Source organism: Theropithecus gelada, chromosome 7a (assembly GCF_003255815.1).
Source record: "Theropithecus gelada isolate Dixy chromosome 7a, Tgel_1.0, whole genome shotgun sequence".
NCBI classification, from domain to species: domain Eukaryota; kingdom Metazoa; phylum Chordata; class Mammalia; order Primates; family Cercopithecidae; genus Theropithecus; species Theropithecus gelada.
The window spans coordinates 25,298,603-25,313,234 of NC_037674.1; the positions used below are offsets into that span (position 1 = coordinate 25,298,603).

At 36.9% G+C, this 14,632-nt stretch overlaps 1 protein-coding gene across 1 annotated transcript in view; it reads right to left on the reverse strand.

Annotated features, from left to right (window-relative positions):
• ATP8B4 (ATPase phospholipid transporting 8B4 (putative)) overlaps positions 1 to 14,632 on the reverse strand; it is a 264,877-nt gene that overhangs the window by 113,946 nt on the left and 136,299 nt on the right. Inside the window, exons 13-14 of the mRNA XM_025390477.1 lie at positions 10,479 to 10,687; positions 790 to 833 (exon numbers count right to left, since the gene is read on the reverse strand). Of these exons, the coding sequence (XP_025246262.1) occupies positions 790 to 833; positions 10,479 to 10,687 (253 nt within the window). The remainder of the gene's footprint in view (positions 1 to 789; positions 834 to 10,478; positions 10,688 to 14,632) is intronic.

The following is a 14,632-nucleotide window of genomic DNA, read 5'->3' on the forward strand; positions in this document are numbered from 1 at the left end:
ACATATGAAAATATGTTGAACCTCACTTATAATAAGAGAAGTTAAAATTAGAATGAATATTGATGTACCCATTTTTCATATAATCTCACCAAAGATCATAAACTTTGATAAAACATTGTGTTGGTGACAGTGGGGGAAATCAGACATTCTTACACTTGTTTGTGTCAGGGTAAATTGTTATAAATTCTAAAGAAGGCAATTTGCAATATTTATCAAATTACAAATGCATATATCTTTTGATTTAGCAATTCTATTTCTAGAAACAGATTCTATATTCTCTAACATGTGAAATAACATATGTATCCAGTTTTGGGGTTTTTTTTGCTGCATTTTCTTTACTAGAAAAATATTGAAAATCCTAAATGTCTTCATATAAATTTTGGAACATCAATATAACAAAATACCATTCAGCCATTAAAAAGAATGAGAAAGTACTTTTTTAAAACTAATCTAGAAAGATCTCCAAGATATATTGTCGAGAAAGTTGAAGAACATTATGTAAATTATGCCACCACCTATGTAATTATATTTCTCCACTATGTAAAAGGTGGGGAAATATGATTCCTTGTATCTGCATAAATATCTCAAGAATAAAAAACAGGAGAACTCTGTGGTTGGTTCAGTAGTATAAGAAGGAATTCTGAATCATATTAATCTATTTTTTAATGTTATGCATTAAGTATCTCATCTGCTCTTAGTGGAAATCAGGACACTAAAAGTTTATCATTTTCTTAAAACCACATATAATTTGAAATTGAAACTAAGAATAAAATTTTATCACTTCCACACCTGAGTTATTTCAGTCTTCTGATCCAGGTCATCAGGTACTTCACCTGACAAAACAAAAATTGAGAATTAAAAGTGAAATTGAAATTAGATTAGACATTTAGTTTTAAGGAATACACTTATTATTTATTATATCACCATTATGCAGAAACTGTCCCCCTTCTGCGTTGATCTCACTGGGAGCTACAGACTGGAGCTGTTCCTATTTGGCCATCTTGCCCTGGTCCCCCCAGCTGTGTGATTCTGTTCTGTAGTGCTCAATAGAACCATGTCCTAGGGTGGGCAAGTTCTTGATTATCTGATTAAGCTAATATGTACTTATTACAGGTATAATGGAAAATAGGGGACATTTACAATAGAAAATAAAAATCACTTCCCTTCATCCAGAAATAACTAGTATTTGTAGAATGATTTTTATTGTGTATTTTTATATACACATATATTCACCACATTGTTCATAAACTTCTTGTTCTTACAGTTTTTAACCATGAGAATTTCTCCTATCAATCAAATTGTTTTGAATCTTATTTTGAATCATTGTATAGTAGCCCATGATTATAGATGTAGCATAATTTACTTTCACTTTCCCTATTGTGAGGCATTAATTTTTTTTTAATTTTTACTTGGCATTGGAAGGTTTCATACTATTTGCCAGGATTATATTTCTTATAATAATAATGAGTGACTTAAAGAAACTATCATCCGAGTAAACAGACAACCTACAGAATGAGAGAAAAATTTTGTGATCTATCCATCTGACAAAGGTCTGATATCCAGAATCTACAAGGAACTTAAACAAATTTACAAGAGAAAAAACCTGTCAACTCCCATGTGGGCAAAGGACATGAACAGACACTTCTCAAAAGAAGAATAAATGAGGACAACAAAAATATGAAAAAAAGCTTAACATTATTGATCATTGGAGAGAAAGGCAAATCAAAGCCACAATGAGATACCATCTCACACCAGTCAGAATGGCTATTATTAAAAGGTCAAAAAATAACAGGTGCTGGCAAGGTTGTGGAGAAAAAGAACCTCTTACAGTGGGACTGTAAATTAGTTCAACCATTGTGGAAGACAGTGTGACGATTCCTCAAGGACCTAAAGGCAGAAATAACATTTGATCCAGCATTCCAATTACTGGGTATATACCAAAGGAATATAAATCATTCTATTATAAAGATACACACACACATATGTTCATTGCGACACTATTCACAATAAAAAAGACATGGAATTAACCTCATGCCCATCATTGATAGACTGGATAAAGAAAATGTGGTACATATACACCATGGAATACTGTGCAACCATAAAAAGGAATGAGGTCATATCCTTTGCCGGGACATGGATGGAGCTGGAATCCATTATCCTCAGCAAACTAACATGGGAACAGAAAACCAAACACTGCATGTTCTCACTTGTAAGTGGGAGCTGAATGATGAGAACACGTGGACACACGGGGGATACAGCACACACTGGGGCCTGTTGATGTGGGAAGGGAGAGCATCAGGAAGAACAGCTAAAAGAACAGCTAGACTTAATACCTACGTGATGGGATGATCTGTCCAGGAAACTACCATGGCACACGTTTACCTATGTAACAAACCTGCACATCCTGAACATGTACCCCTGAACTTAAAAGTTGGAAAAAAAAAAAAAAGAGTTACTTGAATCAACCTGTGCCAGGCTTTTAAATTATCACTGATCCTTATAATAAACTTGCAAAGTGAAGATTTTCATTTCCGTTTTATGGATAAGAGAACCAAAGAATGGTTCAAAATGACATGACTAAATGAAAACTAAAGTAAGCATAGTGGGTTTTTTAATCTAAGTTCTCTCTCTCTTCGCTATACAATGCTATGAGCACCAACCACTCGACAAGCAGTTCTATTTGTTGTTTCTCTGGGGCATTGGTCTGAATCTGGAATGCTGTATGGCTGTGGTGTGGGAGGAGTCCCTGAGCTAGTGAATGAACCTGGCCTAGCACCTGGAATTTAAATCTCAAATTCACTGTGTTATGCTCTAGTGGTTACCCTGTACGCAGTCACTCTAATAAAATGATGGAAAAAAGAAAAAGAAAAAAAAATGTGTCTTTGCGTTAAATGGTCTGCCTTCTCCCTACAATAAAAGCCCATTTACAGGGCTGGTGATGAAAGTGAAGAAAAATTGCCTAAGAAGATAATATTTCTTACCGAGGAAATAGAAGATTTAGATAAATTACAGTCGAATGTTACATTTTCCCAAGGCCTGCATCTGTGATATTAATATGCCCAACTTGTATGAAAACAAGGAAAAATGATTCTGAAACATTCTGTGAGTGCTTTAGTAAGAATTAATTTTAATGGTATTATAAATGCATTATAAATTATAATAGCATATAAAACAAGAGTCTAAAGGATCACTTAAATCTTTAAGTTACTTTCCTGCATTTCATGAGAGGAATTACAAGCTATCATGGGATTTGTGAATTTGGAGATTTGCAAAGTTCTTGTGAAAGTCAAGGGCCTTCTCCAAAAATAGAACCTTTATCATAAAATATGATAAACATTTCTACAAATGAATCTTGGTCCACATGTCTGATAATTCCTTTAAGATTGCTTCCTAGAAGTGATTGTATTATTAGATCAATATGTGGCAAAAAAAAAAAAAATCCAAAAAGTCCCCAAAATTCAAAATATTTTCAATATTCTGATTAAAAGTTTCCTATTTAAACTACTTTTTGGGTTAAAGCAATATTTTTAGAAAGCCTCTGAAAATAATGTCCAATAGGAACTTTTTAAAGAAAGGTTCTGTTATTTACCAGTCATTATGATACTGATATAAGATTAATATATTGATATAACAATACCACTGTGGGCTTGTGGAAGTCCGGGTTGGAAATCATCTTGTCCACTACCAGAGATGGCAGGAGAGGAAACTGGGAGTGGAAGACAGCTGAGGAAACCACAATGACCATGGGTTATATGGGTGTGGGTAACCAAAGGAGGTCAAAAAGTAGGAGATTGCAAACATCAACTTCTTCTATTTCTTAGTTTTGTTCAGGGTCAAATCTTGCTTTAAAATACTTGGCAATGTATGAAGTTTCCCATCAGGGGACAAAGGAAAGGTTTTCCCTCTTTCTTGGATTTCCTTTACTTTCTGAGATTTCTGTATTGAGAAACTCACACTCAGAGTCCCGTGAAGGGACACTGGGAGACCAGAGGAATCCACAGAAAGTTCCACAGAGCCTCTGTGCTCTCAGCAGAAGTAACAATATGCAAATCGGCCAGCGTTGGGGTGACAAGGGTCACATATAAATAGAATGCTTGAAAAGCCAAATATAGAGCATGTATTCTGAGAAAAGCACACAAACAAGAAGTGGGTATTAATGAAACAGCTTATCTGGCCATTCAAGGCAGCCCTGTAAATGAATAGTAGATTCCCAAAACCATGTGCACTTACATAAACCCCAGAGCTGATAGGAATCAAGTATAAAATGCTGCCCTTACTGAGATAACTCAGATAATCAAGATCCACTGGCTTGAAATTCTCACTGCCAGCACAGCAGTCTGAAGTTGACCTGGTATGCTAAAGCTTGGTGGGGGGAGGGGCATCCACCATTATGGAGGCTTGAGTAGGCAGTTTTCCCCTCACAGTGTAAACAAAGCCGGGATGTTTGAACCAGGCATAGCCCACCACAGCTCAGCAAAGCCTCTGTAGCCAGACTGCCTTTCTAGATTCCTCCTCTCTGGGCAGGGCATCTCTGAAAGAAAGGCAGCAGCCCCAGTCAGGGGATTATAGATAAAACTCCCATCTCCCTGGGACAGAGCACCTGGGGGAAGGGGTGGCTGTGGGCACGGCTTCAGCAGAATTAAATGTTCCTGCCTGCCAGCTTTGAAGAGAGCAGCGGATCTCCCAGCACAGCGCTCGAGCTCCACTAAGGGACAGACTGCGTCCTCAAGTGGGTCCCTGACACCCCAGGTAACCTGACTGGGAGACACCTCCCAGCAGAGGTCGACAGACACCTTATACAGGAGAGCTCTGGCTGACATCTGGCAAGTGTCCCTCTGGGACAAAGCTTCCAGAGGAAGGAACAAGCAGCAATCTTTGCTGGGCTGCAGGCTTTACTGGTGTTACTCAGGCAAACAGGGTCTGGAGTGGACCTCCAGCAAACTCCAGCAGACCTGCAACTGAGAGGCCTGTTAGAAGGAAAACTAACAAACAGAAATGAATAGCATCAACAGCAACAAAAAGGACGTCCACACAAAACCCTATCTGAAGGTCACCAACAACAAAGACCAAAGGTAGATAAATCCACAAAGGTGAGGAAAAACCAGTGCAAAAAGGCTGAAAATTCCAAAAACTAGAACGCCTCTTCTCCTCCAAAGGATCACAACTCCTGACCAGCAAGCAAACAAAACTGGACAGAGAATTAACAGAAGTAGGCTTCAAAAGGTGTGTAAAAACAAACTCTTCCAAGCTAAAGGAACATGTTCTAACCCAATGCAAGGAAGCTAAGAACTTTGTAAAAAGGTTAGACGAATTGCTAGCTAGAATAACCAGTTTAGAGAAGAACATAAGTGACCCGATGGAGCTCAAAAACACAGCATGAGAACTTCATGATGCATACACAAGAATCAATAGCTGAATCAATCAACCAGAAGAAAGAATATCAGAGAGACTGAAGATCAACTTAATGAAATAAAGTATGAAGACAAGATTAGAGAAAAAAGAATGAAAAGGAATGAACAAAGCCTCCAAGAAATACGGGTCTATGTGAAAAGACCAAACCTACGTTTCATTGGTGTAGCTGAAAGTGACAGGGAGAATGGAACCAAGTTGGAAAACACTCTTCAGGATATTATCCAGGAGAACTTCCCCAACCTAGCAAGGCAGGCCAACATTCAAACTCAGAAAACACAGAGAACACCACAAAGATACTCCTTGAGAAGAGCAACCCCAAGACACATACTCATCAGATTCACCAAGGTTGAAATGAAGGAAAAAATGTTAAGGGCAGCCAGAGAGAAAGGTCAGGTTACTCAAAAAGGGAAGCCCATCAGAAAAACAGTGGTTCTCTCTGCAGAAACCCTACAAGCCAGAAGAGAGTGAGGGCCAATATTCAACATTCTTAAAGAATTTTCAACCAAGAATTTCATATCCAGCCAAATTAAGCTTCATAAGTGAAGGAGAAATAAACTCCTTTAAAGACAAGGAAATGCTGAGAGATTTTTGTCACCACCAGGCCTGCCTTAGCTCCTGAAAGAAGCACGAAATATGGAAAGGAATAACCCATACCAGCCTCTACAAAAACATACCAAATTGTAAAGGCCATCGACGCTATGAAGAAACTGCATCAACCAATGGGCAAAATGACCAGCTAGCATCATAATGACAGGATCAAATTCACACATAACAATATTAACCTTAAATGTAAATGGGCTAAATGCCCCAATTAAAAGATGCACACTGGCAAATTGGATAAAGAGTCAAGAACCATTGGTGTGCTGTATTCAGGAGACCCATCTCATATGCAAAGACACACATAGGCTCAAAATAAAGGGATGGAGGAATATTTACCAAGCAAATGGAAAGCAAAAAAAAAGCAGAGGTTGCAATCCTAGTCTCTGACAAAACAGACTTTAAACCAACAAAGACAAAAAGAGACAAAGAAGGGCATTACAAAATGGTAAAGGGATCAATGCAACAAGAAGAGTTAACTATCCTAAATATATATGCAGCCAATACAGGAGCACCCAGATTCATAAAGTAAGTTCTCAGAGACCTACAAAGAGACTTAGACTCCCACACAATTATAGTGGGAGACTTTAACACCCCATTGTCAATATTAGACAGATCAACGAGACAGAAAATTAACAAGGATATTCAGCACTTGAACTCAGCTCTGCACCAAGCGGACCTAATAGACATCTACAGAACTCTCTACCCCAAATCAACAGAATATATATTCTTCTCAGCACCACATTGCATTTATTCTAAAACTGACCACATAATTGGAAGTAAAACACTACTCAGCAAATGCAAAAGAACAGAAATCATAACAAACAGTCTCAGACCACAGTGCAATCAAAGTAGAACTCAGGATTAAGAAACTCACTCAAAACCACACAACTACATGGAAACTGAACAACTTGCTCCTGAATGACTACTGGGTAAATAATGAAATAAAGGCAGAAATAAATAAGTTATTTGAAACCAATGAGAACAAAGAAACAATGTACCAGAATCTCTGGGACATAGATAAAGTATTGTTTAGAGGGAAATTTATAGCACTAAATGCCCACAGGAGAAAGAGGGAAATATCTAAAATCGACATCTTAACATCACAATTAAAATAACTAGAGAAGAAAGAGCAAACAAATTCAAAAGCTAGCAGAAGACAAGAAATAACTAAGATCAGAACAGAACTGAAGGAGATAGAGACACGAAAAACCCTTCAAAATATCAATGAATCCAGGAGTTGGTTTTTTGAAAAGATTAACAAAATAGACAGACCACTAGCCAGAATAATAAAGAGGAAAAGAGAGAAGAGTCAAATAGACACAATAAAAAGAGATAAAGGGGATATCACCACCGATCCCACAGAAAAACAAACTACCATCAGAGAATACTATAAATACCTCTATGCAAATAAACTAGAAAATCTAGAAGAAATGGATAAATTCTTGGACACATACAACCTCCCAAGACTAAACCAGGAAGAAGTTGAATCTCTGAATAGACCAATAACAAGTTCTGAAATTGAGGCAGTAATTAATAGTCTACCAACCAAAAAAGCCCAAGACCAGAGAGATTCACAGCTGAACTGTACCAGAAATACAAAGAGGAGCTGGTACCATTCCTTCTGAAACTATTCTAAACAATAGAAAAAGAAAAACTCCTCCTTAACTCATTTTATCAGGCCAGCCTCATCCTGATACCAAAACCAGGAAGAGACACAACAAAAAAAGAAAATTTCAGGCCAATATCCCTGATGAACATCTGTGCGAAAATCCTCAGTAAAATACTGGCAAACCAAATCCACCAGCACGCCCAAAAGCTTATTCACCACGATCAAGTTGGCTTCATCACTGAGATGTAAGGCTGATTCAACATAGGTAAATCAATAAACATAATCCATCACATAAACAGAACCAATGATTAAAACCACATATTATTTCAACAGATGCAGAAAAGGCCTTTGATAAAATTCAGCACCCCTTCATGCTAAAATCTCTCAATAAACTAGGTATTAAGGGAATATATCTCAAAATAATAAGAGCTATTTATGACAAACCCACAGTCGATATCATACTGAATGGGCAAAAGCTGGAAACATTCCCTTTGAAAACCAGCACAAGACAAGGATGCCCTCTCTCACCACTTCTGTTCAACATAGTATTGGAAGTTCTGACCAGGGCAATCAGGCAAGACAAAGAAATAAAGTGTATTCAAATAGGAAAAGCGGAAATCAAATTGTCTCTGTTTGCAGATGACATGATTGTATATTTAGAAAACCCCATCGTCTCAGCCCAAAATCTCCTTAAGCTGACAAGCAACTTCAGCAAAGTTTCAGGATACAAAATCAATGTGCAAAAATTACAAGCATTCCTATACACCAATAATAGACAGAAAGCCAAATGATGAGTAAACTCCCATTCACAATAGCTACAAAGAGAATAAAATACCTAGAAATACACGAACAAGGGATATGAAGGACCTTTTCAAGGAGAACTACAAACCACTGTTCTAGGACATAAGAGAGGACACAAACAATGGGAAAACATCCCATGCTTGTGGATAGGAAGAATCAATATTGTGAAAATGGCCATACTGCCCAAAGTAATTTACAGATTCAGTGCTAACCCCATCAAGCTACCATTGACTTTCTTCACAGAATTAGAAAAAACTACTTTAAACTTCATATGGAACCAAAAAAGAGCCCCTATAGCCAAGACAATCCTAAGCATAAAGAACAAAGCTGGAGGCATTATGCTACCTGACTTCAAACTATACTACAAGGCTACAGCAACCAAAACAGCATGGTATTGCTACCAAAAGGGATATATAGACCAATTGAACAGAACAGAGGCCTCAGAAATAACGCCACACACCTGCAACTATCTGATCTTTGACAAACCTGACAAAAACAAGCAATGGAGAAAGGATTCCCTACTTAATAAACGGTGTTGGGAAAACTGGCTAGCCATATGCAGAAAACTGAAACTGGACCCCTTCCTTACACCTTATACAAAAATTAATTCAAGATGGATTAAAGACTTAAAAATAAGACCTAAAACCATAAAAACTCTAGAAGAAAACCTAGGCAATACCATTCAGGACATAGGCATGGGCAAAGACTTCATGACTAAAACACCAAAAGCAATGGCAACAAAAGCCAAAATTGACAAATGGAACCTAATTAAAGAGCTTTGGCACAGCAAAAGAAACTATCATCAGAGTGAAGAGGCAACCTACAGAATGGAGGTAAATTTTTTCAATCTATCCATCTGACAAAGGACTAATATCCAGAATCTACAAGGAACTTAAACTTACAAGAAAAAAACAAACAACATCATCAAAAAGTGGGCAAAGGATATGAACAGACACTTCTCAAAAGAAGACATTTATGCGGCCAACAGACACATGAAAAAATGCCCATCATCACTGGCCGTCAGAGAAATGCAAATCAAAACCACAATAAGATACCATCTCATACCAGTTAGAATAGTGATTATTAAAAAGTCAGGAAACAACAGGTGCTGGAGAGGATGTGGAGAAATAGGAATGCTTTTACACTGTTGGTGGGAGTGTAAATTAGTTCAACCATTGTGGAAGACACTGTGGCAATTCCTCAAGATCTAGAACCAGAAATACCATTTGACTCAGCAATTCCATTACTGGGTATATACCCAAAGGATTGCAAATCATTGTACTATAAAGACACATGCACACATGTTTATTGTAGCACTATTCATAATAGCAAAGATTTGGAACCAACCCAAATGCCCATCAATGATAGACTGGATAAAGAAAATATGGCACATATACACCATGAAATACTATGCAGCCATAAAAAAGGATGATTCATGTCCTTTGCAGAGACTTGGATGAGGCTGGAAACCATCATTCTCAGCAAACTAACACAGGAAAAGATAACCAAACACTGCATGTTCTCACTCATAAGTGGGAGTTGAACAATATGATCACAAGGACACAGGGAGGGGAACATCACACACCACAGCGTGTTGGGGGGTGGGAGGCTAGGGGAGCGATGGCATTAGGAGAAATACCTAATGTAGATGACGGGTTGATGGGTGCAGCAAACCACTATGGCGCATGTATACGTACGTAACAAACTTGCCCGTTCTGCACATGTATCCCAGAATTTAAAGTATAATAATAATAATAAAGAATCCCACAGAGCACTGAAAGGAACTTCAGAGAGTTATCTTATCTAACCCTCTTCTCTATCCATAAATGGCAATAAATCCAAAGTTTCATCTAAATTACTCAACATTTATCCAATACATATTCAATGAGAATTTACTGTCTGCCAAGCATACCAGCATCTATATGATAGATGCTGATGGTGCCCATATTAATAAGAAAGCCAGTGATTGTTTTGGATTTTTAAATTTTTTTAATGGGGTAAGTTATTTAAGAAATTGTTAAAAATACCGTTAAGAGAAAGGAACTGTGTCTCTTACCATAGATTCTCCCATTAATGGAACATCTTTTAAAGGTCATGATGTTTTGAGTGAGGGTACCCGTTTTGTCGGAGAAAATGTACTCAATCTGCCCCAGTTCCTCATTGAGCGTGGTCGTCCGAGCCTCTGCAGGTGTTGCTTTTCGAGAATAATACATCTTCCGGTCCCAGTTTATAAAATAACTGTGTCCTAGACGAATTACTTCCACGCTGTCATCCATTAAAATGGAAAAAAAAAAGAAATGCTCCATTAATTTCAGAACATACAATATTTTGCCAAAATAAGAAGTCTGCCAAAGTCTTCAGCGTTTAGAGGAAAATGTGGATGCTTTGTCCCTAGGTCACAGGGATCTTTAGAAGCTTCTCAGCAGAGTCCGCTTATAAACCTTTCCAAGTCATTTCCTGCAACACCATAAAACAATAAGCCAGCTTAGGATAAAGCTTTAGGGAACGTTTCATGGTTTTCTACATTAAACAGGCCCAGTGGAGATTTTGTGTGTAGCGTATTAGTTTGTGTCTCCTCCTATATGATAGGAGTGGTCCCCAACCTTTTTGTCACTGGGGGCCAGTTTTGTGGAAGACACTTTTCCACAGATCAGGGGAAGGCGGATGGTTTCAGGATGATTCAAGCACATTACATTTAATATGCACTTTATTTCTATTATTACATTGCAATATATAAACCGCTGCGCAGTTCACAATAGGGTTTGCACTCCTTTGAGAATCTAATGCTGCTGCCACAGCTCTGACAGGAGGCGGAGCTCAGGTCTGTGGCCTGGGAGTTGGGGAACTCTGTGGTAGGGGAAACTAATTATTATTGAAGATGTTTGTCTGATGTCTGATCTAAAGAAATGTGCTGTTGAGAACTTTCTCTCCAATACATTGTTTGATGTGGCTTCACTTTGCCAAAAGAGATAGAAAATAGTATTTCCACGAAGCAGAACCAAACCATAACAGATACTGAGTGAAAACAGGATGTGTTGTCAAACCACTCTGCCCGTTTACCATGAAAAGAGTGTTGCATCACATTCTAATTACATAATTATGTTAATTATTACAATAATTAATTATTAATATAATTCTGACTACATTCTAGTAATCATTTATGACCTCCCAGCTCCAGAAGCAAAATTTCTATGGCAAAGTGTATTAACTCTCTCAATGCTCAACGTCATACATAATGTCAAACTGATTTCCAAAAACGTCATAGCAACGTAAGTTTCTACCATCAGATTATTAAGAATTATCTTTCACCATATGCAAATTCAAAAGCTATGTCACTACTGTTTACTGCATTTCTTATCAATGAGTTTAACACTTTTTTCAAATTTTATTGGCCAGTGACATTTCTTCTTGGAATTATCTAATTGTATCTGCCTATTTTATTTTTCCTATTCTGATACCAGTATATTTATTAGTGATTTGTAAGAATTCTATAGTTATTAAGTCTATTAATTCTGTCAAAAAAACAACGCAAATATTTTATCCAATTTATCATTTGTCTTTTTTTTTTTTTTTTATTGAGACGGAGTTCCGCTCTTGTTGCCCAAGCTGGAGTGCAATGGTGCTATCTCGGCTCGCTGCAACCTCTGCCTCCCTGGTTCAAGCGATTCCCTGCCTCAGCCTCCAGAGTAGCTGGGATTACAGGCATGCTCCACCATGCCCGGCTAATTTTTTTGTATTTTTAGTAGAGACAGGGTTTCGCCACGTTGTTCAGGCTGGTCTCAAACTCCTGACCTCAGGTGATCCACTCACCTTGGCCACCTAAAGTGCTGGGATTATAGGTGTGCACCACTGCACCTGGCCACTTGTCCTTTTTTTTTTTTTTTTTAGAGACGGGGTCTTGCCATGTTGCCCAGGTTGGCCTCAAATTCCTGAGCTCAAGCGATCCTCCCACCTCTGCCTCTAGAGTAGCTGGGACTACATGTACCACCACAGCTGGCTGATGGTCTTTTCATTTTATTTCCAGTTTTTTGATATGAAGTTTTCTCTTTCTAAAGGATCAAATTCATCAGAAGTTTATACTTTGTTTTATAGTTTTGTTTAGATAAGCCTTATCTATGCCAAGATTATATATACAGATATCTATATTTTAATTGTTTTTATTGATTTTTTCATAATTACTTATCCCAATTGAAATTTATGATTGAAATTAAAAGTTTGATGTACATATGAGGAGCAAATTTCAAGTTTTCCAAACAAGAAGATGTTACATCAACATTTGTTGAACAATCAATCATTTCCCCATTAAGCTGGGATGCTTTCTGTGTCACAAATAAATCATTTTACTCACTACCATCTGATTTATGGATTTCAATTTTATTCATTGATATGACACTTAATGCATCTCTTGTTTTCATTACTGTAGCTTTATAATAACTGGCAATACATAGAAGAAACAAAATCACCTTTATTCTCTTCCTCTTCAAAAACTCTTAACTATAATCACCCATTTATTTTTCCTGATAGAATCAATGTATTCATCGAAGTAAACATTTGAATAAATGTATTAATTTTCCTACAAAATTTATTTGAGATTTTGGTTAGGTCTATGTTAAACTCTTCATTATTTGAAAAGAACTGATATTTTATAAACTTAAATACAACTTCAAGGAGAAGGTCAAATCTTTTTAGGAATTCCATTTTTTAAAGTACCTCAATTAGTTAAGGAATTTTAGTTTAGTTTAGTTTTGCTTTTTCACATAGGTTCATACCATAGCCTTATAGATTTGTTCAGTCGTCCCTTGAATCTATGGGGGATTGGTTACAGGACTCCCAATCTGAGGATGCTCAAGTCCCTTACATAAAATGGCATAGTATTTGCATATAGCCTACCCATATCCTCTTGTATACTTTAAGTCATCTCTAGATTACTTATAATACCTAATACAATGTAAATGCTATGTAAATAGTTCTTATACTGTATTGTTTAGGGAATAATGATAAGAAAAAAACTCTGTACATGTTCAGTACAGATACAACCATCCTTTTTTTTTCAAATATTTCCCATCTATGGTTGGTAGAGTCCATAGATACAAAACCCATGGATACAAAGGGCAGAATTTAAACTTTTTTTGATAGGATAAGTTTTTAAATTGTTGTTGTACTAAAATAAAGCTTTTAATTTTTGTAATGTTACTTTCATAATTAGACATAACTAAATTATCCTACTGAAAGTTTTACAGATTATTCTTATGGATTGACTAGATTTATAATCATATTATTATCTGTGTTCTTCCTTTCCAATAGGTTTATTTCAGTTTCATGTCTTATCTTATTCATGGATATTTCAGTTTCATGTCTTTGTACTTTAACAAGGATATCCAGAACAGTAGAAAATAGTTATGGTAATAGCAGGTACCATAGCTTATTTCTGATCTTAGTGGAAATTAATCCTTGGTTTCTCTCATCTGTAGAGTGAGAAAGTTGGGCTAGATGACACTCAAATCGTTTCTGGTTATTAAATTCTATACTTCAAGTTCTAAAAGTACATGACATACCTACGTTTCCCTCCCCAAAAGAGGTTTGGGGCCAATTCATTTTATTTGAATGGTAGCACATTTTTTCTCCCTAACTAAAATTACACTGTGACTATGTAGAATGTGATATGATATTAAGATACATAACTCACACTCTTTATTTATTTATTTATCTTCATGTATGGTTTGCTCGTCTGCATCCCACCCCACCCCCACCCTCCATGTAAATTCCTCGCTAGCTAGTCTGATTCAGCTTTATTTTCCTTATTCCTTTCACTCAAAAAGCATTAGCACTTACAACAGGCTGGGGTAGTATCTTGCCCATCAGAGGCAGTCAATCAGTGTTGGGTGTACGAATTTTAACTCTTTAGACTCTAATTTCACCAATAGGGATATTAAGACTTAGAGAGATAAAGTGACTAACCCAACGTCACATCAATAATTAGCCACAGAGCCAAGACTAGAACTCAGGGATTTGGGAAAGCCAATGCAGACCAGGCCTTAAGAATGGCATTATGAGGGTCACAATACAAACCATGAAGTTTTTTATTTATCTGAAAATCGAGTAGCTCCCTGTAATCTTAAACCAAAGTGAATGAAACAGAATTTGACTGTTCCGTGTTATAGTATAAGCCAATGGAAGTATTCAAAACTTATTCAAATTCCTAGAGCTTAA